Here is a 26,444-nt window from a genome sequence, read left to right on the forward strand (position 1 = left end):
GTCAGACTCAGAAAGACAAATACCACTCATATGTGGAATCTTAAAAATATATATATATGGGGACACCTGGGTGGCTCAGTCAATTGAGCATCCGACTCTTGATTTCAGCTCAGGTCATGATCCCAGAATCATGGAATCAAGCCCCACATCAGGCTCTGCACTCAGTGCGGAGCCTGCTTAAGAGTCTCTTTCTCTCTCTCCCTCTGCTCCTCTCCCCCGCTCACACTCTCTCTCTAAAATAAAAATAAATTAAAAATTTTTAAAAATATGAATAAACAAACAAAAAGCAGAATCAGACCTATAAATAGAGAGGACAAACTGATGGTTGCCAGAGGAGAGAGGGGTGGGAGGATGGGCCAAATGGGTGACGGCTTCCAGTTATGGAGTGAATAAGTCACAGCCTAAGAAATATAATCAATGATATTAGCTTGTATGGTGACAGAAGATAGCTACACTTGTGGTAAACATAACAACATAACATAATGTATAAACTTGTCAAATCACTATGCTGTATACCTGAAACTAATGTAACATTTTGTGGCAACGATACTAAAAAAAAAATAAAAAATAAAAAAATAGTGGGAGTTCTAGCCCAGACAAACCTGGCTATGAATCCTGATTCTGTCACTTACTAGCTATGTAAGCTTGAGCAAGTTATTTTACCTCTATGTCTGTTTCTTTATCTTCAAATGAGGATAATAGCAATAGCCACCTTATACATTTTTGTGAAGACTAAATGTACACAAGCATTTAGCACAGTGCTAGCTTATGGAAGAGCTTAATAAATGTCTAGTTACTGTGTTTCTATAATGCTTAGCTACACAGAAGTCACATGTGGGCTTGGTTCTTAAAAGTCAGCTACCAAAAAAAAAAAAAATCAACTACCAATTCTGAGGGCTAGAATGAAATTAATCAGAGAATGAAAGATTGAACCGACCCTTTCTCTTCTCAGATGACAGGTCCTTTGTAAGGTACATATACCACATACTCCCAACCATCTGATAGGTTCAGCTTTCAAATGACAGTTCTCCTCTGAAGCTATCCTAGCCAAAAGAGAGAAGTATACTATTCATTAAGCTGTGTCTGTAGCTAAGTCTGTGTGTCTAAATTAAAGAAAAACATGTAAGTTGCTTTTATCACTAATAATAAGAGACTTAGCCAGAGGCTGATAATACTACAATACTACATCGAATTTGGAACCCCACATGGATGTGCATTCACATGTACATAGCTATTAAGGAGATACAACATCAAAACAAAGCTGGATTTAAAAAGCATCATATTGCAGAGTGACACAACTTTTTTATTCTATAAAATGTTGGTATCATGTGTCATTTAGTGTCACTATGATTTTTAAAGCACTTTGCACTCTTGTATGAGTTAACATCCAGGTATTTACCTCCTAATTTTATGAGAAATATGCTGAATCCATATGCCACAGGGTCTGTTTACTAAATGAATGGTCAGGGTCACAGATATACAGAAAATTAAATGACAGAAAATTAAATGTCTATTTACATATACAGTAAATACAGTTATTCTCATCAACAAAATAGAAAGACAATAGTAAAAATATGGCAAGGTTTTAACTAAGAGTGGCAGTATAATTTATATTAGATATATAATAGCAGAGAATACTCAGAAAATCTGGATGTGAATCCTAAATCAATTTGGTTTCATAATTTGGTATCATAGAGATTCAGAAGAACAAAAGAAAGTATATTTTATTCTTGAAAAAAAAAAGTGACAGATATATTTAAGCTATGTCATGACTGGTATATAGTTTATTAAATATGCCATGTCACAGAGGAAGGAACATGGACTGGGCCCAGTTCTGGTGATAGGTAGAGGTGGGCAATCACTTAATGCACCTTAGGCCTAAATTTCCTTATTTGTTCAATGAGGGGGGTGAACAGTATAATCTTTAATACCCATTTTAGCTCTGAAATTCTATTGCTCAGAGATATCCTCACATCTCACATTTTTCATGAAACTATATTACAGGGTAGTTAATGTTTTCTTCAGATGCTTTTAAAGTGTTTATAATTTAATCATGAAATTGCACTGTGGCCTGAGGCCTGACTACAAATTCCACATATACTAGGATTAACTCTTCAAGATAAAAAATTAACCAACAAGAATTCTGATAATACCTTGCACCATTTACTAAAACAACAACCAGAAGTGACTATGTGATATTTAGGGTCACAACTCAATTACTCAATTATCACTCAATAACAAAAACACTTTTGTTGAAATCATTAAATACGCCCAATAACAAGCAAATGCACAGAGAGGTAAATACAAGTATATTTATTTTGAATCACTGTATTAAAAAAAAAGACTGGAAACAATCTAAATACACACAAGAAAGGGCTATACACATTGTAATATACCCAGGATTAATCGTAGGATAGAAGTGATTTATTGCTCTTCTTTTATATTTCTCTATACTTTCCAAATTATCTCAATGAACACATGCCAATTTTGTGACCATAAGAAGTTACACATATTTCAAAAACAAATGCACATGACTATCACATTTTTTCAGATATTAAAGTTCCAGAAAGTAGAACCATATGCACCCATTAAAAGCAATGACAAAATAGAGGTTGTCACATATGATTCATATGGAACAATTTCCAAGAATTCTCAGCTCAATGGGCATAGTGTTCTACCATTTGCACAGAAAGGAAAAACCAAAAATGAGATATGGTATGTGTATAGACTGTCTCTGAATGTGTATAGAAGAAAATGGTTAACAACAGCTGCCTCTGGGGAAAGGAAGTGGAGTAAGAGAAAACATACTTTAAAAAATTCTTTTAGTATACTTTGAAATTTTTGTCCATGAGGATGCACTATCTATTTATATTTAAAAAGCTAAATCTTCTAGGGACGCCTGGGTGGCTCAGTCAGCGAAGTGTCCAATTCTTGATTTCGGCTCAGGTCATGATCTCAAGTTTGTGAGATCAAGTCCTGCATCCAGCTCTGCAGTGACAGCAAGGAGCCTGCTTGGGATTTTCTGTCTCCCTCTCTCTCTGCCCCTACCCCATGTATGTGCATTCTTTCTCTCAAAAAAAAAAAAAAAACCTAAATTTTCTAAAGAACAAATGAACTATGAAAAAAAATGTTCAATTGGATATGTAGATACACAAACATGCATAGAAAAAAGACTAGAAGGAAATTTGCCAACATACCTTTAGATAGTAGGATAGAAGTGATTTATTGCTCTTCTTTTATATTTCTCTATATTTTCCAAATTATCTCAATGAACACATGCCAATTTTGTGACCATAAGAAGTTACACATATTTCAAAAACAAATGCACATGACTATCACATTTTTTCAGATATTAAATAAAGTCCATGCTGTGCAAATGTCTGTATCTTTATCAAAGTTCTGAAACTGTTCATGCTGGAATTCCATACATGTGCTCCAGACTCACCCTTAAGTTATATGAAGGATCCTTAAGACTCAAATTTGGGAGAGATGCCTGGAGTGCACTTATATAACTTGTTTCACCTCCTTGAGCTATAAGCAGGAGAGAGGTATGGAGTTAAGATTTATAAGTTACTATCAAATGCATATTCAACAATGGCTCAGTTCAGGGTCAATCATCTTTCAAAATATCCTAAACTTTCTAACCACCCTACTAAGGTCAAAATATCTCCCACTATCATTAAGAATGTGCTAAAAATGCTACACCCATCCTTGATTTTTTTATTGGTCATGGGGTGGGGGGTATCTGTAGATCATTGGGTCTCAGCTATCCCCATTAGGCTGTAACTCTATGGTGGCAGTGGACTGCTAACAGAGCAACAGAGTCCATGCTGAGCCTGAATCTAAAAGACAATGGGGGAGGGTGGCATGAGGAAGAAGGCCAACGTGAGACTGGTCACCTTTAAGAAGGGGGCAAATGCACCCTTTTCCATGGGGTTTTGGAAACTCAGGACACATGCAGGGCAGTTATGGGATCCCAGTGACAGGATGAGACCCAGAATTGGATAGTGGTCAGGCCAAACATTGGAGCAGTGCAGCAGGGCCTGGCATATCCTCAAAAGCTCTGAGTGTCCACTGTGCTGCCAACCCATGCAGAAAATGGGGGTGCAGACTATTTCATGAAGGCCGGGATGTTAGGAACTTCTCAGCAGCATTTTGCAGAGAGCTGAGACTCTGTGATCATGGGTGTGGGTGATAAAGTCAGCAGATCTGAGATATGAAAGTTAGAGGGGATGTGACCTCGAGCCACAGGCTAGTGGGGGCTGTGGACACTTAGGTTCTGTTCCCTCCACCCATCCAACAAATGAATCTTTACCAATCAAACCTAGTATGCCCAGGGTACTTTCCTTGGGCCACTGAGAGGCCAAAATTCTACTTACCAGACTGCTTGTATTTCTGGACTTTTGTCTTCAGGTCTATTCTGTGGATGTTCTTTAAGCATTTTTCTAATAAATCCAATCGATCTGGAGCAATCAGATTTAGCTTCTCCAATTCAATCACAAGATCTAGGAAACTCTAAGAGAGCCACCAAGAAGAAACAAATGTCAGTAAGGTGGACTGTTAAGCCCTAAATGCAAACCCCAAGCTGTGTGATTTGTAACAGCAAGCAAATGTGAGAAGAAGAACCCATTCCATGATCTGCAGTGATCTTAAACCAGACCTCTCTGTTTCATAGTCCCTCCAGGGCCAGAAGCAAATTACACTCCTGGATTTTACAGAGAAAGAGGTGGTGGTAAGTCTTTTGGCGGACAACCTGTACCTAGGTTGGGGACACATGAGTCATTTTACGTCATCAAGAAGTACTGTGAGATGGGGCACCTGGCTGGCTCAGTCAGTAAAGCACACAACTCTTGATCTCAGGGTTATGAGATCAAGCTCCACATTGGGCATGGAGCCTACTTAACAAAAACAACAACAACAAAAAAGTACTGTGAGAGAGCAGGCCTAAAAATAAAATCTGCCTGAGTTCATTCTGTTCCAAAAGGCTACTCTGGTATTATACTGAAAAACTCTAAGGGCTTTCCTAAAAAGGGAAGAGAGAAGATAGCTGGGGGAAAGAAAAATCCCCATGATGCAGTTTTGAAGTTCCTAAAATATGTAAAATTTTTTCAATGTTTATTTATTTTTTAGAGAGACAGACTGAGAGCTAGTGGGGGAGGAGCAGAGAGAAAGGGAGACACAGAATCTGAAGCAGGCTCCAGGCTCTGAGCTGTCAGCACAGAACCCAGTGAGATCCCACAAGCATGAGATCATGACCTGAGCCAAAGTCGGACGCTTTACTGACTGAGCCACCCAGGCACCCCAGAAATTTCTAAAATATCTTAATCACTGCTGGACATTCCAACTCATTCTGACTCTGGGAGTATGAGGCAAAATTAAAAAGTTAGGGTATATTGCTACTTACTTGCCCTAGACCACAGAGATTATGAAAGAACTATATTTCAGAAATAGGCATTGCTTTGGGTTTTATTTCCTCTAACATTTAGTTACTGAGGCGCTATATTTATTTATTTTTAATAATAATCATCATGAAATTGATATAAGTGATTGGCAATAAGTTGACTTGAGGACACCAAAAAGAAGTTCTATTTTTTCCTCTTCCTTCCCATTTGATGCATTTGATGGTAGGGGCATACAGTCACCCTATATTTATAGATTTCAGAAACAAAACTACAATTATTATGGAACATGAGAAAATTCTCAAGCAACAATTTACCAGAGTCCTTAAAGGCAGGTCCTTTAAGAACATATTTTCATATTCTAGAGACCGGAGTTTTTCCTGGCCCGTCCTTAGGCCAGCAGTACCACATAAGGTTAGACAATTTAAATACTTTTCCAGCAATTGCAATATCCCTGAGATCTTGTTTCCTACCTAGTTTCCAAACCCAAATCTCTAATTTTGCCATTCCCTGGATACATGAGTCATAAGTACCTTCTCCCTCCCCACCTCCACATGCAGCCTAATGACTCCACACTGATCTCAAGCTAGTTGGAGGAAAATAGATGGCCATGGGAGAGCAAGATGAAAGTGAATTTGAAGTAAAAAGATTTACTTTTCTCACTTCCTACCTTCACTCCCAGCTTGGGTCTCCATATTCAAGTGCCCACTTCCCTCTTCCCACACACTACAGAGCAACCCTCTCCTTCTGATATGCCCTTGGAAACATGAACCAAGAAAAAGAATACTCACCTTATCCTTGGCTACCTTGCTTCGGCCCATATGATCCCTCATGAGGAAAATTAACGAGGACACATCAGATTTGTCCAAATCTTCACCAATCTCTGTCATCAACACCCTGCAACCAGACAAGATTTTTTTTAAGTAAATTCAGATACTAATCCTAATGAAAACACCAAAAGCCTATGCTTCTGCTATGCCAATAATTGCTTAAAAGACTAATTCGGCCCCCATTTGAATATGCACCCCCATAAAACAGAAAGCCTAGACCACCCTAGGAAGAGATCTTAAGGGAATTCAAAAAGGAAATTCATCCTTTCTCCTACTTTCAATAAGAGATAGTACCTCTCTTTCCAACTAACTGATCTACAAACAACTCAGAGAATAAAAACTTCCCTAAAGAATCCCCTAGTTCCCCCAGATGTTATGATGAAATAAGCGAAGAACATATATGACTAAGATGAAAGATAGAAATAGAATTTGAAGTCGTCCTGTCTTCCCCATCTTACAAGCCTCCAGGTGATGAGGATGCTGCAGGTCCAGGGCCTACACTTTGAGTCACAAGCTTCTAAAGCAAGCTTATACCTGGGATATCCTGGCCTACTCCTAAACTCAAAGGGTAAAAGGCATCTAGATCCTGGGGATTATGACCATAGATATTTTTGTCTACAAAGCCTCACCTGACTCAGTCACCTCTGCTCCAGTTGGAGCCACCATCACAGTTTACCTGGGCTCTCAGGACACCCTGTGGTTGGCATTATTGCCTTGACATTGTCATCTCTGCTTTAGAGGGCTGTTTTCCCAATTAGGCTCTCAAATTCTTGAGGACAGAAGATGCTTCTTTCATTTTGTTCTAATGCTTACTATACACCTGGCATATATTGACCGCCCCCCCCAAAAAAAAGCCCACTGAACAGATGAATCAATGAATCTAGCATCCCCTCCCTCTACCCACCCTTTCCACCCAGAGGCCCTAAGGAACTGCCTACATTCACATTAGCAAGGAGACAGGAAATAGAGAGTGCCCCAACTTATTCACTGAAACCCAGCACCTCTGAAAAAGTTTTAAGAACATATTGACATTTTATGATGGTTGAAGAGGTAGAAGATGATCAAGAACAACGACAACAATAAAAATAAACTCTTTCACTTGTTCGTGTGTTTGTTTTTAAGTAGGCTCCGTGCCCAGCATGGAGGCCATCATGGGGCTTGAACTTATGACCCTGAGATCAAGACCTGAGCTAAGACTAAGAGTTGGATGCTTAACCAACTGAGCCACTCAGGCACCCCAATAATAAACTCTTGCGATTGTAGAGGGATTCACAGTTTTAAAAGTACTTCACATACTAAATTATCATAACTGATCTTCACCAACAAACTTGAGAAATCAGGTATTATTATTTTTAGCTTTATAAGTAGGCAAACAAAGTCCCAACTGGTGTTAGTGGCTGGCTCAGCCTAGGTGGCCTATAACTGGTATTTCTGGGACTTGAAACAGGCCTCCAGACCTCAGGTCTCTGACACTTTTCAAGGGCAGAGCTGCTTTCAACTGTCTTTAATACAGTTCTCAATAATACACATCGTCTCCAAATACACACCATTGATATAACTTAAAGGCTGGTGGTCTGAAGAAAAAGGAACCATTAATTTAAGGTCACAAGTTATCTTCCTTTCTCCAGAAATGCAGCCTTTCTTATGGTTTGTGTGCTCCTCTCAGTCTCCAAGAGAGTAGTTTGTTAACAGGAGGAAGGAAAAACTCAGATGGTCTCAACTAAAGGGGACTCCAGTGACCATCCCTCTCTGAACTGGAGGGGGCCTATGGCTGTTTAATTGATGAAATGTTCATTCAGCACCCCTGCCCTACCAAGCCTCTAGGGGCAAGGACCCCAAAGAAACTCACAGAAAGGGAGTCCACTTCATAAGCTCCTTAGCAGGGGAAAGACCAATGGGGACTCAGGAGGGAACACAGAGCTCTACAAAGGTCAGGAAAATCACTGTCAGACTTGTTATTTCCTTTCTCAGTACCGGAATTTGCCAGTCTGACATCACAGACCACAACAGATCCCACAGACAGAGGATGGCAAGAATTACTAGTTCTTAGTTGTTCTTATCTCTCTCATTCTATCCATTCGTCAAACACATACTACCCAGCTCTTCCACTTTCTTTATGATCTTCTACCCAGTTACTTTAAGTGAACATGTTCTAAGAATTCAAAGACTTCAAAGGAATGAAGTAACATCATAAGGCAGTCGAATCTGTGGGCACAGAAAGTAATGTGTTTGCTTTTTTTTACTGTCTTCATGTCTATTGTTCATAAGTCCAGACCATCTCACTCCCTCCCACCAGGTCCAGCCTTGGGAATAGATAATGAATTACCTATAGTCTGAAACAAGCTGAGGGTGCCTGAGCAGGTGCGTCTCCACCGCCCTTTTGTCCATCTTCAAAATCCGCTTGAGCAAGTCAAACCGCCTCACTCTGTACAGTAGCTCAGCCAAGCCCATGGCAGACAGCTTTCCTCTCTCACTTAAAATATCCAGAAGGTCCCTGACATTAAGGGGAACAACATCTGCAGCAATGTCCCGGCACAAAAAAAGAATCGTTTCCTTCTCGTCTTCATCAAGTGCCTCTTCAACCTGATAGATGACTTCAGCAGACATCCTGCGCAGTGTCATTCCAAGGAAATGCAATAATAAAACTCCACTCCAGTCAACAAAAGGCCATGAGGCTGCTGACATCATTTCTGATGGTTTTCTTCATTTCTTTCAAAATCCCCTTTCCAATGGAGGAGTTCTGTGATTAAAAGGGAATCTTTTTAAATCCTCTTATCAAAATAACTTATGCCTAACATTCATGGTATAGGTTCTTCCTTTCTTGGTCTCTCTAACTTAGAAGATTAAACTTGTATTGTTAACCCTATAGAAAGTGATCTTCAGCAGACAAAGCAACTGATTGAAAAATCAAGACACACAAAGAAGGCAAACTACATTTTAAAGGAAATGAAACCAGAAACAAATTATCTCCCAAAAATCCCACAGGTCTTATCAGAATTTGTAAGAATGTAAAATACAGTAAGAAGAAAATCATAAATGATGAAATGGCATATGAATAACCTTGGTGGGAGGAAGAAGAAAAAGCCCAATGATGAAGAAGCTAACTGGACCAGAAAAACTGGTGTCACAGGGTTAACTCCCACTTTCAGTGACCCCAACCAGGTAAGTTTAAACAAACACGGGTCTTGACAAGAGACCTTTGGCAGGGTGTCAGAACTACTCCACCCATTTTTCCCAGTTGTCTCCTACTATAAAATTCTTCATTTACACCTATAAGTAGAAACCCTCCCTGGCATCCTCCCAAAGTCTCAGGTCATTTTCACAACTTCATCATGAATGCTCATAGGACCTCCCACTTTATCTGAACAAAGGCCTTGTCAAGCTTTGATCACTGCTTCAGACTCTGAGCCCATGGAAGTGCCAGAGGCCCCTTACTCTCAACACATTACTCAGGTCAGTAATTGTCACAAGAGTTCCTGATGGTATCAGTGGAAGGAAGGAAGTAGAACAGAAAATCTGGAGAAAAATCTTGGTCCCAGGGCTGGACTTGGGTGGGAGCAATGGGAGGTCATGCCATGGATGACTTCTTAATTTTTTTCCATTGAAACTCAACCTATTCTCTTTCAAAGTCTAAGGTGCAAATGGCAGTCACTGTCTATTCTATTCTAAAGTTTCACAGCTATATTTTATGTTAAATAAACGCTTGTGTTCTGAAAGAGTATCTTGTCTATTTCTATCAGAGAACATTAAAAAAAAAATAATTGGAAATACAACCCAACTATAAGTTGCTAACTATTACTATGTATTTGTGTACAAGTATATTTATATTTTTTTCTTTTTCTTTTTTCTTTAGGAGACAGATAGTGCAAGTGGGAGAGAGTGGCAGAAGGAGAGGGAGGGGGAGAAGGGGAGAGTGGGGGGGGAGAGAGAGAGAGAGAGAGAGAGAGAGAGAGAGAGAGAGAGAGAGAATCTTAAGCAGGCTCCATGTTCAGCACACAGCCCCACATGAGGCTTAAACCCAGGACCCTGGGATCATGACCTGAGCTGAAATCAAGAGTAGGATGCTCAACTGAGTGAGCCACCCAGGTGCCCCACTTGCATTTTTATATTATTTATCGAGCTATATTTAGTGAAAATAACACTGAAGGTATTTTATTTATTTATGTACAATTTCAGTCCATAATAGATTTAAGGCATCTTATAATAACAACACTAAGTACAAGAAATATTTTATATGAGAACAAGGCAGGGGGAATTTGGTTAAAAAATATTAGTTTAGAAAGTTGAGCTGGGGTGGAAGGATAGAGAATACAAAGCAAATATGCAGACCAGAAAGGCCTAAACAGTTTTTAGTAGACTGTGAATTTGTCCCTGAGTTTCCTGGCAGTCAAAGCAAAAAACGGTATATGGGACATTTTTTTTGTTCTTGCTGTCAAAGACAAAATACCTTCTTAGAGTAAGCATAACTTCCCTAGAGATCCAGAGTCCCCCATAGATGAAAATATTGATAAGTTCTTTAGTGTCTGAAAGTAACAAAATCAAATTTACTTTAATTTTCATTTTATTTTTCAAAAATCTAAAATATTTTGTTTTAAAGTAGATCACTTATATCTTTCACACTGGGCTTCCCACAACCAGGCTAAACAGGTGACTCTTAATAAAAATAGACATTTTACTTAATGCATACTTGCTAATAGGTATTCTTATGTCTATGCCAGTCTCATACTCATTCATCCAAACTTCACTTAAATCTAGCCATTGTGAATGACTGAGGAAATAGAATTTACTAAACGATTGCTCAATGAAAGTAGAAAAACTGGCACTCAGACTTTTTTTTAAATTTTTTTAGAGAGAGAGAGAGTTGGGGAGAGGTACAGAAGGAGGGAAAGAGAGAGAATCCAAAGCAGGCTCCATGCTCAATGCAGAGCCCAACACAAGGCTAGATTGCACAACCATGGAATCATGACCTGAGCCAAAATCAAGAGTCAGATGCTTAACCAACTGAGCTATCCAGGCACCCCTACTTTACTTTTTTTAATCTGAAAGCTTAATAACAATTTTACGTGTTCCAGAGACCCTAAATCTATACTTTATTCAGGGGCTAACAATACTTTAACATAACTTCTAGTTTCCATGAAAGGTAGTCAAGTACTTCTTTTTCTATTGACTAAAAGTCACAATTTTGTTAGTAGTTGTTATAAATTAACCTATAAAATATTCATACACACTAGAAAGTATAAAATAAGGATGAGGTCATTAAACACAAGAGGAATAAATGAGATGTTATCCAAATTCACAAGACATATCTGGAAGAAAAAAAAGCCAAAGAGAACTCTAGAAATCAAATGTACAATTCCCTGTTTTTAAAAACAGTAGCCAACTTTTGGAGTTCATAGTTATTAATGATGTAATAATTTTGTAAATTGTTAACAAAATTAGATAATCGCTTTTAAAAATATTATCTGCTCAGTTTGTTCCCTCCAACTATTATACCAGGACTGTTTTCTGCCAGTCACGCACACCCAGCAAGCGAACTGGCATGCTGTCTTCCCTCTGTACTAATGGAGGTATAGTTTGGCAGCAAAATCCAAATTACTCAGTGGAAGCATCTGGCATATTCAGAAAAAATATCAAAAGGAAAACTACAGATCTCACGCTGCGTCAAGCCAACACGCAGCAAAATGCCAGTGTGTATATGTTAGGGTGGTGTTGAGGCAGTTAAGTGTAGCTAAAGGTGACAGGCACTTGAGAAAGGGGAGCACGGAAGGGAGACCTAGGGCTAGGGTCCAGATAATCACTACTTTGTTGGGGTTTCTTTTAAGCCCAAACCAAGAAATTAACATAAAAAGTACTCTCAGACTAAGGAAGCCTATAAGATCTTCAGAGGGAAACTCAAAACCACCCCATAAAGCTACCTTCACAACCCAGGGCATATGAGACATCCATTATGCTAGAGGCAAGTTCATGCTTAAAAATTACCATGTACAAAAATAAAAATCACCATGACAGTAGACAACACAAATAAAATTCACATCTGAAGAACCTACATCTGAAAGAATTTAAATAAGTATGAAAATAATTCCAAAAAAATGAGGAAAATTTCTGCAGTATAATAGGCCAAATGAATGGTTCTGAATCAGTGGCAATTTTGTCCCTCGGGGGACATTTGACAATGTCTTGAGACATTTTCGTCATCATTACCAGGTGGTGCTACTGGCTGTAGAAAACAGAGGCCAGGGATGCTGCTAAACGTCCCCGGATGTACATTCCCCACAAAAAGGAATTATCCAACCGCAAATACCAATAGTGCTAAGATTGAGAAACTCTACATTAGATAATTGAAAAAAAAGTGGCTATCATAGACACTCAAATGAATTTATAAATACAAGTCCAATAAAATTTTTAAAAAAATTTCCATGGACTGTGGCAAGCTGATTTTAAACGTATGTTAAGGAGGAGAAAGTCTAAAAATAGCCAATATAAGTTTTAAGAACAACCAGTTAGAAGAAGTTGCCTTACCAGATATCAAGGTTTTATACAAATGTAATATGGCACAGGGGATATATAATAAAGCAACCAATACACAGGTGAGGACTCAGAAATCAATCCATACACAGATGACTGAGGTGGTCCTGAAAATCAATAGAGAAAGGACATTCATATCCAGAAATGGGGCTGGGATAACTGGTTATTCAATACATATAGGGGGGAATTGAGATCCTGTCCTCATATCACTTACAAGTCAATTCCACATGTACTCAAGTCCTGGATATAAAATTCTAAATGAAAATCTATAACCTCTGATTACAAAAGGATTTTATAAGACATAAAAAGTACACATCCTTTTAAAAATGAAAAAGATTAAAAAATGATAAAGCACAGACAGAGAAGGCAAATGCATCATATTTAATTAACAAAGAATTAGTATACAGAATATAGAAAGCATTTCCACAGGGGCACCTAGCTGCCTCAGTCAGTAGAGCATGTGGCTCTTGATCTTGGGGTTGTTGGTTCAAGCCCCACAATGGGTATAGAGATTACTTAAAACTAAAATCTGAAAGAAAGAAAGAAAGAAAGAAAGAAAGAAAGAAAGAGGGAGGGAGGATGGGCTAAATGGGTAAGGGGCATTAAGGAATCTACTCCTGAAATCATTGTTTCACTATGTGTTAACTAATTTGGATATAAATTTTAAAAAAGAAAAAAAATTAAAAAGAAAGAAAGAAAGAAAGAAAGAAAGAAAGAAAGAAAGAAAGAAATCCTGCAAATCAATAAGTATAAGACAAGCAACCCAAAGGGAAAATAGGCAATAGGCACTTCCCAGAAGAAAAAACCAAATAGCCACTAACCATATGAGAAGATGCTTGAGCCATAATAGTGGTCAGCAAAATGCAAATTTAAGCTACAATGAGATATTACTTCCCATCAGCTAAATGCTAGTATCTATTACCAATTGTCACAGAAATATAAAATCGCCAACATTACTAGAAGAATGATAAATTAGTACAGCCACTTTGAAGAACAATTTGACAATATTTGGTAAAGATAAAAAATATACATTACTCTATGACATGAAAATTTCATTTCTAAGTAAATATCTCTTAAAAACTCTCAGACAGGTATACACACTATACAGCCTGGAAAAGGAATGAACCAGAACTACATGAATCTCACAAACAAAACACAAAACAACACAACAAATATTTTTGCTGAAGCAAAAAGCAAGTTGCTAAAGCATACATACCATATGATTATTTCACATTAAGATCCTAACTGTTAAAAATAATACCATATATTGTTTAGCAATGTGTGTATGTGTCTGTGTGTATGTAGTGAAAATATTAAAACATACATAGTAATAATAAATACTGAATTCAGAAAAGTAGTTTCCATTACAGGATGAACAGAATGTGACTAGCTAAAAATGTACAGGAGAAATGACTGAATTTGTAACGTTTTACTTTATAAGCAGAGAAATAGGTATACAGATATCAAAATAAATGTGCCTCAAACCACATTCTCTGACCACAGTACAACAAAATTAGAAAACTATAATAAGCCAAAGGGAAACCCTACACATTTTCAAAGTAAAAAATTAGTTTTTTCTCTTCCACACCCAGCCTTTACCAGTTCACAAGCACTGTATAAAGAAAATACAGGTGTAGGGGAGGAGGAAAGGGAGAAGCAAAGCATGCTGTATAGAAACCAACTCACAGCATTCAAAATGCTTTTAGAGCTTCCGTGGTGTATATATAGATAAATATTAGAACAAGAAAGCCTGGAGGCATCCCAAAGTTATCCTCCAAAAGAACAGGTCAGATTTTATTTAGCATGGTTCAAAGACGGAGAAGAGGGGGTTGGGAGTGGGTGGCAGTTCGAATGAGTTCTTTAAAGTTCCATGAAAGGACAGTGCTCACCACTTGCCAGCACCCCCCCCCCCCACCGCAACTACCACTGCCTGAGCTGCCTAGCTCAGCACTCCACTCACCTCCTTAGAAGTTCACTTGCAGCTGCTGAGAGACAAAGTGGGGATCCAAATCCAACTCTTTTTCTTTCTTGTTTTCAAATACCCAGTCCTCCTGATCGGTTAATATTCTGTCAGTTTGGTTTCACGCTACTGTTTTAAGCAGTTCACCTTCTCTAGCCAGACAAAACTGGCATCTGGGTATGTTTTCTAAAATTTGTAAGAAATCCCCCTTTTCTTTTTCTCCCCTTACTGGCAAATTCTAGTTTAATTCTTCTTTTCCACACCTACACAAAATCTCCACAGTGCTTCAAACTGTCCCCAATCTTCACAACCAAAGCAACTAAGACCGGTTCCAGTTTCATTTCTCACATGGAGGTCATGGGACCGTTGCCATTTAAAAAAACTAAATAAAGCTGATGTCACCAGAGCTTTAAAATCCACAACACTGACTAATAGAAGGGGTGGTATCAGGTTCTAGAAACAAAAAACACTCCAGGTATTTTCAGTAGAAATACATGTAATACAGGTGCTTCCAAAACTGTTGTAAGGGCTGGAGGAAATGGCTCTCGCCTGGGCTTCTGAAAAAACCTCCTCTATACCCAGAAAGATCTTGGTTCAGCCAGGGCAGTGGGGAGTCAGGAGGCTGTCACTGGGAGTGCTGGGCTCACCTGCATTGGAGTGACCCAGAAATCAGAAAGCATCCAACCACACCACCTGCTTCCAACACCTCTAAATCTGGTGAGTGGACATGGTAACTGCTGCTGCCCAAATCCCTACCTCACCACCACCATGCTTGCCAACAGAGAAACTAACCAGAGCAGCCAGCTGTTAGGCTTTACCTTGATTCTGTTTACAAATCTTGCCTGACTGCACCTAGCTGGCAGAACTTAGTTTACATCCCAGTTGTAAAGGAGTCTAGGAAATGCAGTTTGTAATGTTCCATCCTCTAGGCAGAGATGGGAATGGGTCCTGAGCACCAACTGACCTTAGCCACCACAGAAGGATAATCTATGAGGACATTTTTATCTTCTTGGTGGTTAAATCCTGGGCAAGGACCCCAGTGCCTGACTCATAGTAGGCACTCAATTAGTATTTGCTGAATGAATCAGTGAATTAACTGGAGTCTTCACAAGTTGCTACCAGGTAATGGCCTCGCTTCCTTTTCTCCCTGGACTGATCCTAGAGCGCATGCTAACTCTCTCTGACCAACACCTGCAATTATCTTGCCCTTTTGCCTCCTGACCACCAGCTCTTCGGTATATGACTCGTCCTGATTTGCCAGAACTTTCCAGTTTTAGCACTAAAAGTCCTGTCTGTATCATCAGGAAACTCCTCAGTCCTGGGAAAACCAGGATAGTTGGCCACCCCAGCATCCCATCTTTGGATGGTAAGCCTCCTCCACTCATACATTTAGAGTAGCAAGTCATGCCAAGGAGAGAGGGAAAGATCACACCAAACCCTTGTGGCTTTCAACCTGACCTGGTCCTTACTGTCACTCAGCAACTACTTTTACAGGACCTTGGTCAGCTCCATCTCCACAGCTGCCTAACAGCTCTAACTTTCACCACCTACTAGTGCCATCCCTCATCAGTTGACCTTGCCATTTATCAGGCATAAGTTTCCACAACCTTCCACCTTCCCATTGTGGGGCCATCACCTGCTGCCCTTCACTTTGCCAGGGCCATCCACCCCATACCCCCCATGCCCTCTGTCTCTGTGAGCCCCTACAAACACTCTTTCATCAACCTCTCTCTACCTCCAGCTTATAAACATGTTCAAGTCTCTCCAATATTAAAAAAAGAAATAAAACAAAAAAGACCTTAAGCCTGAGATCCCAAAGCCAACCACCCTTTCACTTTATTTCCCTTCACATAAATGGAACCTTATGAAGGAAGAGTCTGCACTCAGTGCTTCAACTCCCACAACTTCAATTCACTCCTTAGTATGCCCCTTATCTGCATCCTCCCTCCCACCATATACCTTACATAATGACACTCTGTGCCAAGCCATACTGGAACCTGAGGCAAAAGAAAAATCAGTAATACTGACGCTGTCTCTATTTTAAATTCTGATACTTTGTTCATTGTGACTTTTTTGCATTAATGTCAATTTTTTCAAAATATTAAAGTTTATTTATCTTTTTTTCTTAACTTTTTTTAACATTTATTTATTTTTGAGACAGAGAGAGACAGAGCATGAACGGGGGAGGGTCAGAGAGAGAGGAAGACACAGAATCTGAAAGAGGCTCCACGCTCTGAGCTGTCAGCACAGAGCCCGGTGCGGGGCTTGAACTCACGGACCGTGAGATCATGACCTGAGCTGAAGTCGGACGCTTAACCGACTGAGCCACCCAGGCACCTCAAGATTATTTATCTTGATTGCTGAGTTTGTGAGCACCCTCTTAAACGTTGTGCCTGAAGTAAGTGTCTTACTTGGCTCACCCTAGTATTCCAGTCCTGCTGACAGTGGTCTACTTCCCATTAAGTAGGGAACTTGGTGACGTCCTAGTAGCTACATCCAAAGTCACTTGGAAGCCCTCTTTTACCTGGGCACGCTACTCCGTCTGATGCTGCCGATTAATCCCTCCTGGAAAGTCTTCTTTGGCTCACCTCAGACCACTATAGCTTATGCAATACCTCCCTAACCTTCTCTGACTCCTCAGTACCCTCTTTCAGCAACTTCTCCTAGCAACTATCTTCTAGCAACTATCTCTCACCCAGACTTTTTCCCTGGTCTTTCTGTTCTCCCTGCCTATGGTCTCAACCCCTCCAAATTGATCTCCTTTCAGAATGAACTTTATAACATTCGTGCTTGAACTAAGTCATTTTCCTGTTTTAAACCTTCCAATGATTCCTCATCTCCCATTGCAGGTTCCAATTTTCTTTGCATTCAAGGCTCCTTGTAGTCCAGCATCTGCCTTCATCTCTTATTAACACAGACTTTGCACATTTGGCTTCAACCTAACTTCAACACAGAGTTCTTTCCCATGCCTCTATGCCTTTGCTTGGACTACCCTCTTCTACTTACATGTCTAGCAAAAACAAAACAAAACAAAACCCTTCTCAGTTTTCAGGGCCAGCTGAAGCATCTCCTACTGTGTAAAGCTTTCCTGGGAAAAGCACACACAGACTTAGCCAGTAACTTTTTTGTATTATCACAGTACTATGAACATACCTCCTTGGTATCCAGCATTAGTCCCAATAGGCGAGAGTAAAGTGTGGTTAACTTAAGTCAGGCTTCTCAATCTTTCTCACAGGATGTCAATTTTGCCTCCAAACTATCTGGTATCTAAAGCACATAATTCTCTGTAATCAGCAGCACAGCCACCAGCATAACTGGTTCCCATTATACCTCGACCTGTCCAAAGACATACTGAATATTCCATTCTTTGTAGTGCTTCTGTATCTGAAGCAAGGTCATAGCATGGCATGAAAACAAACAAACAAACATGGTCACAGTATGAAAGCAAATGTAATTTCCCTGAAACACCACAAAACTGAACAGTGATGGAGAAAAGCCAGCTTTGCCAGCTGCAGAAAGCAGCATGCAAAGCTGGAACTTTCATGTGTCTGGAAATCCCCACTGAGATATGAACATAAAGTCCCCGAGAGAGTCACCCAGAAGATTCTGAAAGGATCAAGGAGAAGGGGTTACATGATCCTGGGCAAAAGAGAAGTAGCCATCTCATGGGAATTCTAGAACCTAACAGAACCCACCTTCCTCCCGTTTGTGTACAGAATCTATAGAGGTGGGAAGTTTGTGTAACAATTCAAGCAGCTAATATAATGAACCCTCTTTCCTCCTCCACTTGAGGCATTTTAAACCTCAGAGAGCACATGAAATGCCATTTTGCACAACCTCCCCCCCGCCCACACACACACACAGATATTTAAAATGAGGTCTATAAATAACAGATCATTATGTGGTTCCTGATTTCTGGAATGCTACAGATACATACTCAAACATAGTCTAGATGACCATATACTGAAGCTGAGCCATAAACACTCCAAGGTGAGATGTTACTGACCACTATTATGCATTAGTAGCTAAAATTATATATTAAAACATCATTTGGCTTCACAAGCCATGCGCTTCAATTATAGCAAATTTCCCACAAACAATAGATAATCTCAATTATAAAAAGACATAAAATTAGAAGACTTTTTTAAAACATTTTTTCTTAGTTAGAAAGGGAGAGAGCCAAACCATAAGAGACTCTTAAAAACTGAGAATAAACTGAGGGTTGATGGGGGGTGGGAGGGAGGGGAGGGTGGGTCATGGGCATTGAGGAGGACACCTATTGGTGTGAGCACTGGGTGTTGTATGGAAACCAATCTGACAATAAATTTCATGTTAAAAAATTTTGTTTTCTTTTTTTAAGTAGGCTCCACACCCAACATGGGGCTTGAACCCACAATCCTAAGATCAAAAGTTGCATATTCGACAGACTGAGCCAGCCAGGTGCTCCCCTAGAAGATATTTTTATGAAGTTCTTTAATGAAGTTCAGGCCCATGACTCTCAGGGAAGCTCCCACAAACGCCAACATAACATTACCACCAATCACCTCCCTGTTTTATAACAGTTGCATAGAAGCTGCAGAAAATGAGGGAATGAAAGAACCACAGAACAAGAAAGGATCTAGATAGAAGGAGATTATAAATCATCTAATCAGATACAAAAACATAAACAGAATCACCAGGGGCAATAAAAGTAAATCCTTTTAATGCAATGGCCCACTCCATCTTAACCAAAGTTAAATTTCCACAAGGGCAAACTTCTACATAGCCCAAGCACCTAAGAGTATCTCCCCAAGAATACCTAAGAGTTCTGCCCAACCTGTAATTAAACTCACTGCAAATAGATATCTCCATGTTCTCTGGCCAGTGCTTTCCTCTCCCAACCTCTTTGCTCAAGCATTTGCCTCCATTTGGAAAGCTCCTCCCCTCTTCCCAGTCTCTACCTATTGAAATTCTACCCCACCTTTCAAGACTTCACTTCCATAAGCTTATCTTGATGCCCAAATCAAGTCATCTCCTGCTGCTTAGTAGCACTGTTTTCTTTCTTTCTTTCTTTCTTTCTTTCTTTCTTTCTTTCTTTCTTTCTTTCTTTCTCTTTCTTTCTTTCTTTCTTTCTTTTCTTTCTTTCTTTCTTTCTTTCTTTCTTTCTTTCTTTCTTTCTTTCTTTCTTTCTTTCTTTCTTTCTTTCTTTCTTGTCTTTATTTATTTATTTTTGAGAGAGAGAGCACAAGCAGGAGAGGAACAGGGAGGAAAGGAGACACAGAATCCAAAGCAGGCTCCGGGCTCTGAGCGGTCAGCACAGAGCTGATGCAGGGCCAGAACTCACTAACTGTGAGATCATGACCTGAACCGAAGTCAGGCGCTTAACTGACTGAGCCACCCAGGCGCCCCATCGTAGCACTGTTTTTACTTTCGTCTGGCATTTATCTTATTCTAGTTGGGTACCTGCCATATGTGGTGAGGTCCTTGAGGATTGGTAGGTTCTCATTCACCTTCATTAGGCTGTGGTGAGCCCTGGCCAGGCCTGCCAAAAACAGACTGGTCACCATTACACAGCTCCAGCAGGCCTGAACATGTGTAATGCTTACTCATCCTTTCACAATGTACAATGAAGCAAGATGGGAGCAGATATCATACTTGGAACCTGGCTGTTAGATCCAGGAAACAGATTGTGAAAGGTAGCTTTTGCAAATATAAGGGGTAACAATGCTATTGGTTAAGTAACAGTGGCTTAAATGTGATTTGTAAGAGGCTGGGTGAGCCTCTATGCAGGGCTTCCTAGGACCTGGCAGGACCTCACCTTGAACAGGCAGAATACAACATCTCTAGCCAAGATGTTTTAACAAAAGGTACATCTCCCTGTACCTTTAGCTAAAATTTTACCTTTTGCATTTATCACAATTTCTAAAACCCTAAGATTTATGTGTCAGGATTTTCATTTTTGCCAAGTCTCTAGGCAGGTCCTCTGTGTGTGGTATAATTCTCAAAGGATGGACTCAAAGATACCTAAATTTTAAGAATTCTTTCCTCAAATAGGACATCAACAAAATTACTAATACTTTGGGGCACCTGGGTGCCTCAGTCAGCTAAGTGTCCAACTCTTGGTCTCATGGCTTCATGGGTTGGAGCCCCACGTCGGGCTCTGCACTGACAGCACGGAGCCTGCTTGGGATTCTCTCTCTCTCCTCTCTCTCTCTGCCCCTCCCCCACTTACACTGTCTCTGTCTCTCTCAAAATAAATAAGCTTTTAAAAAATTACTAATACCTTGTATGGCTCAGATACGTACAAAGAATTAAGGCTAGGTCACAGCCCTTCTTTGCACTACTTGGAACTAAGATCTGGTCTCTGAACTCAGACTTTGCTGAAGCATTAAAATTTGGAATCCTGCTTAAACTCAGTTTTGCCTGTTGGTTTTTGTTGCTGTTGCCGTTGTTGAGGAAATTGAAGCCTCAGAGTAAATTGATGAATGTAGTAAATGCCTCACACTATCATATGGCTGTTTGGTGTCTTCTTTATCACCATACAACTGCTATCAGGAAGATACACATTCCCTCTTCTCAAGGTTTTCATCAAAGGACTCAAAAGGGGGTCAAGAAACAACCAAGGTATCAGTTATGCTACAGTAAAATAAAATATTTAGCAAATATTCTCTGAGGCCCATCTATACAAGACTAGCTTGAATTAAAAATTCAACCTAGGGGTGCCTGGGGTGCCTCAGTTGGTCGAGAGTCCAAATCTTTTTTTTTTTTTTTTTTTTATGTATTTTTGAGAGAGAGAGAGAGCACACAAGCTGGGGAGGGGCAGAGAGAGAGAGAGAGACAGAGAATCCAAAGAAGGTTCCAGGCTCTGAGCTGTCAGCACAGACTCCGATGCAGGGCTCGAACTCACACACCATGAGATCCTGACCTGAGCTGAAGTCAGATGCTTAACCAACTGAGCCACCTAGGCGCTCCAAGAACCCATCTTATGGTTTGGGAGCTTGAGCCCCACATTGGGATTCTCTCTCTCTCTCCCTCTCTCTGCTCCTCCCTTGTTTGCACTCTCTGTCTCAAAATAAATAAATAAACTTAAACAAATTCAACCTAATAGGTATATTTTCTCAGTTTATACAACAGATTCTTAGTAGCTAAAGGGACAAGGTTAGCCCATCAGGAAACAGTCGTGTTCAAAATCACAAGTTGTGCATAATACCGGAGGTACAAAGCTCTTAAACTTATTTTTATAGCATTCTTTCTTTTAACTATAAAAAGCACTCTACTTGGATGCTATAGGAAAATCTGGAAAATGAAGAAAAGTGAAGAAGAAAACTAAAATTCCTCATTTGCTTCAGCCCCATCATTATCTCTGGTACCTGTTTCCAGCTTCTCATTTCCTACCTGGTTCCTCTTTCTACTTTCCGTGGCATTCCTGTTGACAACCCGGGTGAAAAAGATAGACTCAGTAAATGAAGGTGCTCAGTAAATGCTGAATGTAGGGAATAATTAACTTATTATTTATTTATTTTATTCAATTCTTGCAAGGAATTTGATTCATTCACCAGATAGTATCCACGCAAGATTTTCATGTGCTTTATTCTTTAAAACAAATATCACTGATTTAAAAAACTATACTTTTTGAAAGCTTCAAGTCCAAAACCAAAACCAAACAAACAAAATATAGTAAGCTAAAGTGAAGATCTGAAAGAAGTTTAAAAAAAAACAACAAAAACAACAACTCAAGAACTTGACAAGTAGGTAAGGAAGCTTATCAGATGATAAAAGGAAACCATTACCCTGGGGAACATTTTAAACCTTGGAGCACGGAACTACAAGAGGATTTTTCAATTATATTGAAAAACTGAAGCATATAGATATTAATGTAAATAAAATGGGTTAATTTCTCCAGTAGAAAGGTTCCATGTAGAAGACACAAACCATCTTGAATATATACATGAACGTTATATCACATCTTTCACAAGTACTGAATCACCAAAGATGACAACCCAATATATAGAATAAGAAGAAAACAATGAGGAAGCTGTTTGTTTTGCACAAAAACTTAAATGGCCAAATAAAGACAATATGGCTAAAAGCAGAGACCATCAGAGAAAAAAGCAGTTTTATCTGGAAAGAAAATATTAAAATATATACATATTCATCATTCATTCATTCATATGTACATGGAGTCAAAGAAGAAATTACTTCTCTAAACCCAGAATTGAGGGAGAAAAAACACTGGGGGCATATGAGCAAGCAGATGAATTAAATGTAAATTGTGGATACACATATTCTCAGAAACAAGAAAGGTGGTCATTAGGGGGGAAAAATCATTAGAAACACTGATGCCAGAGGGGAGTGAAATTACATCTGAGAAAAATAGAGATGTTAATAGAAAAAAAAAAAAACAGTTCTGAAATGCAGTTGAACAGCATCATACAAAATAAGAAAACAAAAGAGCAAAAAATTATATATTTAAAAACACTTAAAAGGCTGTATTTGAGTGTGTAAATGTCTGAAAAAGACACTAAACTGCAACCTTTGGTTATCTTAGGGAACAGACTCCTAAGAGCTTTCTCTATTTACTCTGCATGAATTTTAACACAGAAAATTATAATACAACTTAACTGAAAAGTTGTTAAAGAAAAGTATTAGGATACAGAGTGTTAAGTGCAATTCATGGTAAGTGTAAAGACAGCCACAGAGTGTATGAAAATGTAGAGGAAGGGAACATTCGTGGGTGGGTTATGAAGTCTTGGGAGAGGAGGTGACAAGCTGAACATAAAGGAGAAATAGTGTTTCTTACCTCACTGATGCATAGTACGGAAAACAAGAATGAGCGTTGAGTACATGTTGCCCTCTGTTACCTGTCATTACTTCTCCAACTGGCCCCACCATCTTCCTCCCATTCCTCCCCTGTCAGTGGCCCCCCTCCAGGCCCCTTAAGCCCAAGTTACCCGTGTGGATAACTGCTCCGTCTCCCCCAACCACTCTGAGAGCCTCTGGGGGAAGGAACCAAGTTCAGTTCCGTCTCTATGTCCCCAGCACCCAGAACTCAGCCTGGCCCATAGGAGCTCAATAAATGTTTGTAGGATTACACTGAATCAAAGGAAAGGAGTCAGTTGAGTCCAAAAACACGACTTTAATTAACTTTTGCGGCCCTACAAAAGAAGAAATAACCAAACGGAGTCCGTTCCTCAGATTTAAAAAAGTGACACGCCTCGTGACTTATACTGCTGTAAGATGAATCCCCAGGAGGCTCCAGAACCGGCCGGAAGGGCCAAGAGGGGCTCAATCCTTTTCTGCCAGGATCCGGGACCGTTACAGCCCCGGAGCCCAGGGCGACTCCCGCAAGGGGGCGCAGGTCGAGAGAGGAGAGACGGACAGGATTCTTATTCTACTCATGCCCGGGTAGGCCGGCTCTTCCCGCTGGATCTCAGGCGGGAAGGGGACCCACCAGTGCGGGACCTGCCGTTAGGGGAAACCGCGCCGGGAGTAGTACTCCGGGAACTGGAGGAGAGCGTTGCACGCATCAACAGGTGCACTCCCCATTGGGCTTTCCGCGAGCCTCTTCCAGGCCTCCCACAAGAGACTTAAGGCTCGAGAACCCTCAGCCCCCCACACCTAAGAAACTCCACGAGAGCACATGCGCTGTTGTCCCGAAACTCTCCGTTGTGTAAGCAAAGGGCCCACGTGGCGCTCCGGGGAATTAACGTGCTGCTGGGGGAGACCCAGTGGGTGGGTACTGCGGCTACGCCCCACCTCCCCACTGAGAGTGAAGGTCTGACTCGCGGGCGTCCCAGAGACGAAACCTGCTTCCGTTTCAATTTGCGGTAGGCCCCCTGCTACCCGGAAAAAACTGCCCTTTACTACACTCCCACCCACCCACGCCCATTTCCAGGGAGCAAGGTGCACTTCACACCTGCAGGCGGATTCAGTCTCCTTCTTAAAGCAGGTGCAAGCTAGTAAGTAATATAGTGTTACAGAGAAGTACCAAGGTCAGTAACAAACAGAAATCTAAAACATAAAGTCGTTAGAAAAGGCCATTTTAATCAGGACCTTCATCCCAGAAGCTGTGAGTAAAACACAAGGTAACATGAAAAGGGAAAACTTCTGTATGGCAAACATTGAAAATTCCTTTCCAAATCTGAGTCTTTTCTTTTAAATTTTGGAGTTAAGCCAAGTTTTTTCCTAATGAACTTTATTGTAAGATTATTTAGGGGCACCACCAGAGGGAAAATACCAAAAATTCTGTTCCTCTTATCTGAAATATCTTAACTAAAGTAGGTCAAGCCCACCAGAGCCCAGTTTACATTTTAGATTACCCAGGTCTGTCGGTGTCCAAATGTTTGACATATTCTCTCTATTGGCACTACAGTCTCATTGCGTAAAAAATTTCAAGTGTCAACAAATGAAAATAATTCGAGGCAATTTAGTGTCCTTACTAACCTACGCCCTTACTCATTTCCTGTTCCCTTGAACCAAAAACGTACTTCAGTGGCCTTTGTTCTATTGCATTCCACTGTTAATGTTTAAAAAGAACAAGTCCTTCTGTCCCAATCCAGACACAGTCAAGAAATAACATCTTGAACTCAACGTCTCCCAGTTCTTTGGGGGGAGGCGGGGAGCGGAGAACAAATTTAAGCTAAGGCTTAACCAAAATCTTACCAATCATTCCAAACTTTCGCAAAGTTTCAGTGCAGTTTGCCAAAATACATATTGCACTGCTGTGAAAAACAACAGTCCTGACCTACTTCACCAGGCTATGGGGAGAAAGTAAAAATTCCTGCCAGACCAGCTACTCGGGCGGAGACACATACATAGTACTGCAGGAAAAGTCTTCTTTCTCATCAACTTTTCAAAAGAAAAAAAGCCAAGTCTTTTGAACGGTTTACCCCAGGAATTGAGCAACTCTCAATTTTAAGCAACGTTTATTCGTCCTCTGGAGCTTCAGTGTTAGGCAAGGGTTACGTGGGCTGGAGGGTAGGGGCTCTCGGGACAGCACCCGGGACCCTGGCAGCCTCCCGCGGCCCTGCTGAGAAGTGGGGTGGGGGAGGGCGAGGGAGCGGGTTTGTTAGGCGGTTTGTCCCGCTGCCACCGCCCCCTGCCACCGCCCCCAGCCGCCCCCTCCCGCCCCCGGGAGGGCGCCTGCCAGTCCAACGGGAGGTAAGGACCCCACAGGACTGAGTCACCTGCCAGAAGGCCCCTCTTCCCGTAACCCCTGCCTGGCTTCTCCCGCCCCAGACCAGTTCCGGGAAGAGCTAGTCCGCGAGTAGCTGCGAGGGGCGGGAGGGGGCCCCCCCCCCCGCCCCCACCAGCCTCGAGTCTTGGATCTGGGGAGGGTGGGGAGCGGGGAGAGCAAGCCCTGGGCACTTACCGTCCTGCTCACCGCGGGGCTCTTCTTAGGCTGCCCTGTCAGGCTTCGCTGACACTGACGCAGAAAATCGTAGGCAAGATGGAGAAAGGAAACTGAAAGCCTAAGCCTGGAAGCGGACGTGGCGCCTTCCTGCCCAGTCACGCCTCCATTGGCCTTGCTCACCCAGGAAAAGCCGCTAAGAAAGCTTGATGGCCTGACGTTCACTGTGTTAAACCCAGAGACCCCCCTCCGCACCCCCATTCACCAGTCCCTGAGTCCTTTTGAATTAAAACACTCCTGTACCACAGTCAACCAGCTGTTAATACCCTCTATTACTGAGCAGGGGAGAAAAAATATCACCCCAAAATGTGTCTTTGGCATGTGGGTTGTTCTGGTGATTA

General features: G+C 40.8%; 1 protein-coding gene across 8 annotated transcripts in view; it reads right to left on the bottom strand.

Moving 5' to 3' along the window:
• Positions 1 to 26,150, bottom strand: part of CFLAR (CASP8 and FADD like apoptosis regulator) — a 48,138-nt gene extending 21,988 nt beyond the window's left edge. For 2 of the 8 annotated variants that reach the window (XM_047083036.1, XM_047083033.1), the window contains exons 1-5: positions 26,065 to 26,150; positions 8,556 to 8,969; positions 6,191 to 6,296; positions 4,380 to 4,515; positions 3,446 to 3,531 (exon numbers count right to left, since the gene is read on the bottom strand). In XM_047083036.1, the coding sequence (XP_046938992.1) occupies positions 3,446 to 3,531; positions 4,380 to 4,515; positions 6,191 to 6,296; positions 8,556 to 8,917 (690 nt within the window). In that variant the 5' untranslated portion in view covers positions 8,918 to 8,969; positions 26,065 to 26,150. Of the gene's footprint in view, positions 1 to 937; positions 970 to 3,445; positions 3,532 to 4,379; positions 4,516 to 6,190; positions 6,297 to 8,555; positions 8,970 to 14,714; positions 16,833 to 17,867; positions 18,903 to 26,064 lie in introns of those variants that run through there. The other 6 variants (XM_047083035.1, XM_047083034.1, XM_047083039.1 and 3 more) reach the window with 6 other exon arrangements.
• Positions 26,151 to 26,444: the final 294 nt, after the last annotated feature.

Source organism: Lynx rufus, unplaced genomic scaffold (assembly GCF_022079265.1).
Source record: "Lynx rufus isolate CCGP_SWC_20201006 ecotype Redwood Valley unplaced genomic scaffold, mLynRuf1.p SCAF_2, whole genome shotgun sequence".
Lineage (NCBI taxonomy): Eukaryota > Metazoa > Chordata > Mammalia > Carnivora > Felidae > Lynx > Lynx rufus.